At 36.7% G+C, this 6,000-nt stretch overlaps 1 protein-coding gene across 1 annotated transcript in view; it reads left to right on the top strand.

Annotated features, from left to right (window-relative positions):
- mnd1 (meiotic nuclear divisions 1 homolog (S. cerevisiae)) overlaps nt 1-5,243 on the top strand; it is a 28,608-nt gene extending 23,365 nt beyond the window's left edge. Inside the window, exons 7-8 of the mRNA XM_051908188.1 lie at nt 254-298; nt 4,487-5,243. Of these exons, the coding sequence (XP_051764148.1) occupies nt 254-298; nt 4,487-4,593 (152 nt within the window). The 3' untranslated portion in view covers nt 4,594-5,243. The remainder of the gene's footprint in view (nt 1-253; nt 299-4,486) is intronic.
- The last annotated feature ends 757 nt before the right edge of the window (nt 5,244-6,000 follow it).

Here is a 6,000-nt window from a genome sequence, read left to right on the forward strand (position 1 = left end):
CAAAGAATTTAGTGACAAACACATCTGTTTAAGAGTTTATTTCACCAACAAAAATAAAGATGAAAAAAAGGGGGCTGAGATAATTTAGTACTAATTAAAAATATTGTTGAAAATGACAATCTAGAAAAAAATATTGTTTTAAATAATCTACTCACACAGGCATATACACTACATAAATGTAATATCAGAACTTCTGCAAAAAAGTATGGCCTTGCTAACATATTCATCCTTTTTTTTTTTTTTTTTTTTTTAGGTAAGGCCAACATTACAGCAAAAGAGGCCGTGTCTAGGTGGACGGGTAAGTCATTTGCATGCCTCACACCTCAAGTCATGTGATACATCCACAGAAGGTTCTGAAATGTAGGCCACAGACAATCCTGACAATCCAGTTTTGTCAGATCAGTCCAAGATCAGGCCAGCCTTAGATCTGCACATACATTATTTATTATTCTAGCACATGTAGAGGCTAGAAAGGCTGTCCTTTGTCCAATGAAATAAAATATCTTGTACAGTGTTTTGAAATACGACCATCTTGTCTGTCTGTATATGAAATGCTTGTGAAGGTGATCACAGTTGGTCGTTCTCAAATATTGGTTTGATGCAGAAGTGTTGTTGACTTTGATACCATGGCCCAAAGTTCCAGTCTTGTTTGAGGCTGAGTAAAATTAACTTGCATGTTTTTATAACTCCTGACTCAGACTGTGCAGTACAAACCCTTGGTTATTCCCAGGCATGATTTTTCTGGAATGCAGCAGACACAGACATGCACACCACTTAACTTCAGGATGGAAATTCCTTTATGCACTCTGCAAACATAACTACAAAAGTGGTCTCAGATGAGCATTGTATGAAAACTTTTGGTGCAGGCATGTTTGGGAAAACAGCAGACATGCTAAATGGGAAGAGTTTAATGGTCTGTTTACATTTAATAGATCAGATTTCAGCCAAGAGTCAAACACAACATACACTCTACACTAGGGAAGCGCAAACACATGTAGGTTTTACTATATTACTGAGTGATCTCATAGATGGAATAGTTTGCATGTGGAGATGATGATTTATGATTTTTTTTCATATATATTTATGATGATTTCCATAAAACAAACCTGATAATGTCAGTAGATTTAATGCAATATATGATTTAGCTGAATTATGAGCCTTTCAAATAGTGAGAGCAACTTCAAAAGTCTTCACGTCCATTTTAACACATTAGGGCCTTTCGCACTGGAGGAACCTTTTCATAGTTTCTAGAACTATTGGCTGAAGTACCCAGATTTTGCCGAGTTCGCACCGCAGAAATTAGGAACGATTTTAGTTCTAGGAACTCCTTTTGGGGAAACTAAATTAGCTCCTACTTCAGAGTAGAGTCTAAACCAGCACTATAGGAACTATCAGTGACTTGAATATACATTGATTTGTCAAACACATGTCAAACACCCAGCAATTTTAAAAAGCAGTGTAAACATATTTACTTCACGAACATGGAAAACAGCGATAACGACATTTACCTGTTGTCTGCAGGGTTGTGTTCTTTTCTCAGCCTTGATGATATGTAATACTAAAAGTTGTCATAGGAGATTTCGTCTCTTAGCCCCACTTTTTGCTCTTTCAGTCATGTAAATTATGTTATCTCCGTTATCACAAAACCCATGACACACAACAAACACAGCTCCGATCACGGCATCCTCCATTCACCGGTTTTTAGCGTTTGTAAATGTCACGCTTAAAGACGCCGCTGTCGGCCGCTTCAGAGTTTCGAAAAACTTCATATTGCCGGTGCGAATGCAACCAGGAACATGAGGGGCTAACTGAGTTCTAGGAACTCAGTTCTAGGAACTAGCCACTAGGATAGTTCCCCAAGAACAAATTTCTCCCCCGGGCCATGTTCCTGGTTGCATTCGCACCGGGAATAGGAACTGTGAAGCGGCCGACAGCGGCGTCTTTAAGCGCGACATTTACAAACGCAAAAAAGACGCTGTGATCAGAGCTGTGTTTGTTGTATGTTGTGGGTTTCATGATAACGGAAATGGAATGTAAACACATAATTTACTTGACTGAAAGAGCAAAAAGTGGGGCTAAGAGACAAAATATCCTATGACAACTTTCAGTGTTATATATCATCGAGGCGGAGAAAAGAACACAACCCTGCAGACAACAGGTAAATGTTGTTATCATTGTTATTCCATGTTCGTGACCCAGTAGGATCTATGAAAACTATGAAAAGGTTCCTCCGGTGCGAAAGCCCCTATGGCCCGGGGGAGAAATTAGTTCTCGGGGAACTATCCTAGTGGCTAGTTACTATAACTGAGTTCCTAGAACTATTCGGTGTGAAAGCCCCTATTAACTATATTTGTAATGACATTTTCAAAAGTTTGAACCCCAAGTATAGCCAAACCTGTAATACACCATGGTGTCATGCCATGCCTTAGTAAATTGTCTGAGTTGAGCTGTCAACTCAATTACTAGACTGTGAATAGAAAACCAGAACAAACTCAATTTTAGTTTTTCACAGTGAGAACAAGATTTTATTTTATAGACGGAACCCATTAATAAATGGTTAATTTAATGAAATCGAAGAAGACAATTTTTTTCATTGTAAACCTTTAAACCACCACTTTGTGTTCTCCTAACCATAGGTGCCGATTTATGTTTCTGCCGGTGGATGCCCACACTCCATAATCCCCATAATACATTACCAACCGAATGTAAAACACATTTGTTATTTAGCTCTGTTTCCATTGGCAAATGATAACTGGGCTAAGTTAAACTATGCATACATAACAAATACCCCATTCTCATTATGCAATAATTAATTATAGGCTACTTGGTGTTAGTTTTTCAAGACTGCGGTCTCTTTCTCCATTCAGTGGTGTGTTTGATGAATTCATTACACAAAAGTTATTTGTGTCTCGCAAAGAGGAACAGACCGCAAATATTTGAAATAATAAAACCAACCAACCAAACAAAAATACTTTCTTTCCATGAGTGTTGTCGTGAGTCGCTCTCTCGCTGATTTAGGCCTACCTGATGATCAGTAGCGATTCACTAAATAAAATATTTGAATAAATACCTGTTTACAATAAGCACTTAACCCAAGAGCACGTAGAGAGATTCGAGAGTGCACAGGACAATGTTTGAGCACGCACAAACAATATCTGAGCGAGAGCAGAGCCATAAGACCACTGTATATTTGAGAGCGTATATCCATTTTTTGTGCAAGAGTGAAGGAAATTTGTGCTTGCACAATACATGGATGTGCTCTTGCGTTACAATAATGCGCTATACACATTTGTCATTAAAATAATGTAAAATACTTAGTAACGCGTTACATCCAACACTGTATCTCGGGGGCTCGAGCACCTACTCGATCAGCGCCTATACTCCCATGTCTTGTGTTAAAAGGATAACTGTTAAAAAATTCTGTTATGATTTACTCACCCTCATGTCATTTCAAATCCAAAAGGCTTTCATTCATCTTTAAAAACCAAATGCCCCCCACTGAAAGTTCATTTCACCAAAACTTTCAAGCTTCAAAACATTCATAAAGACAATGTAAAAGTAATCCATATGAATTGAGTGGTTTAATAAAAGTCTTCTGAAGAGACACTTTATATTACAAAATGAACATATTTACTTTAGGCTTTTATTCACATACAAAGCTCATCAAATATGGTGAATGGCTAGAATTTGCATGGTCATGTGATCTCAAAATTGTAGACCGTTGAGGTGACCTGCTTCATGTAGAATAAAATCACTTTTATAATTAGGCTAATCATATGACAAATTTCATATATAACATTTAAGTACTATTTATTTTTGTGTAATTTTAATAAAATAAGACATACTTTTTCAATTTAACTTAATTTTCCTTTGCATTAAAATTACTATGGTATCTTATTGAAATGTAAAATCTCTGTATTAAACCGTTCTCTTCAAATGTGTAATTACACTTAACTGTCTTGGTATTTGCACAGTGGACCCTTTTCACATTTCTGGGGTTCTCAGAAGTGGAAGTCGTCATAGTTGTGTAAACTTTTGTAGTGGTAAATGGGAGACGACAGCAAATACCATTTTTGTATTCCCAATTGCTCCAATAGCAAAACAAACTCCATGATAGCATTTCCATGACTTTCCAAAAGAGGGGAAAAAAATATCTTGAGATTGATTACAGCAGTCAGAAGAGAGAAAGATATCACTCCCTCAGCTGCTGTATTAGAAACACCCTCTCAGCAGCGTTAATTCATTTTTTTGTCATTTACTGCTGAGGTAATACTGTATAACACAAAGTATAATGTTAAAAATGTATATTAAATTTTTTAAAAATTAAAATATGAAAAACTTCATTTGCGATGCTGATAACTGGAAATGTGTTATTACAGTCTGTGAAAAGGGTTCTTTAGAAAATCATAATTCAGTATTCATAATTCATCTGAACTGGTTTTTGTGTCATATATGTGTGTCATGTTTCACATTCATTCTTTTCCAGATAATGTTTTTTCAATCAAATCCTGGGCAAAGAAGAAGTTTGGGTTCGAGAACAGCCGCTTGGACAAAGCTTTTGGAATACCAGAGGACTTTGACTATATTAATTGACCGAACATTAACAGCCTCTTGTATCTTGTGATTGTTTGATCTGTTCAACACTGCACAATCAATAAGATTTATTCTCTTACATCAGTTTGTTTTACATTTTGTTTCTCAGTTCTGCATGTTCGAGACAAAGCTGTGAGCTATATACATTGTGAAGAGTGTGGTGTAAATTCTCAGGGTTGCCCCACCCTTGAAATTTGAACCTTGTCTAGTCCAAGGCAAACTTCAAGATTGATTTGTCAGCATAAAAGGATAAACGATGGTGAAAATGCTCCCGGTGTGTAAGTGGAGAAGGTGTTGTGTTAACCCTTGGCTGCTCAGAGATGCACCCTATAACCAAACTGACTGTTTGGACACCTGTTGATAGAGAAACTGAGCTTCACAGATGGTGCTAGGATAATTAATTGAGGTGCACATCAAAGGTCAATTCAAGGAAATTAATTACAGGTTAGAGTAAGTTTAAAGGAAGGTAAAATTGTTTATGTTCATGTCACTTCAGATGCTTTAATTTTTTTGTTTGCATTTTTTGTTTCATTAGTGGCCAGTTTTTACAGTGCTAATTTTTGTATCTTGTAAATATGAAAAATGGCCAATGGCTAATAAATGTAGTTATAAGCACATTTTGTAATAAAGCATCTTTTCCTGCCAAATAATACTGTGTATTTTTTGACTGTAATGTCCTTTGTAATGTCAATTTGCAACATCATAACTGCAAAACCTAAACACACACACACACACACACACACACACACACACACACACACACATGTATATATATATATATATATATTGTTATGCTTTAGTCTTTCCTTTAACAGGTTCCGAGGAGGCGTGAAGAGAAGCACACAACAAAGCGAATCCGTTTCAGGAACTTTACTTAACTTATTAAACCACAGCTTTACAACAGCGGGGGTTTATGCTCTTGCCCAGCGCTGACGGGTTTATATACAACCATCCGCACCGAAGCCTGCGAGCATACTGACGCTAAACATAAAACAAACAGTGAACTAAACCCCGCGCGATGACGTAGCCACATCTGATTGGCTAATACAGAACTTATTATGAATACATGAAATAACAGTAACACAAACAACTTATTTTAATTAACTAACACTATAACAATATATACACGCACACACATGTGTGTGTTTATATATATATATATATATATATATATATATATATATTGCCAGAAGTATTGGGACACCCCTCCAAATCATTGAATTCAGGTGTTCCAATCACTTCCATGGCCACAGGTGTATGAACTCAAGCACCTAGGCATGCAGACTGCTTCTACAAACATTTGTGAAAGAATGGGTCGCTCTCAGGAGCTCAGTGAATTCAAGTGTGGTACCGTGATAGTTTGCCACCTGTGCAATAAGTCCATTCCTGAAATTTCCTCACTACTAA

This window comes from Ctenopharyngodon idella, chromosome 1 (assembly GCF_019924925.1).
Source record: "Ctenopharyngodon idella isolate HZGC_01 chromosome 1, HZGC01, whole genome shotgun sequence".
Taxonomy (NCBI): domain Eukaryota; kingdom Metazoa; phylum Chordata; class Actinopteri; order Cypriniformes; family Xenocyprididae; genus Ctenopharyngodon; species Ctenopharyngodon idella.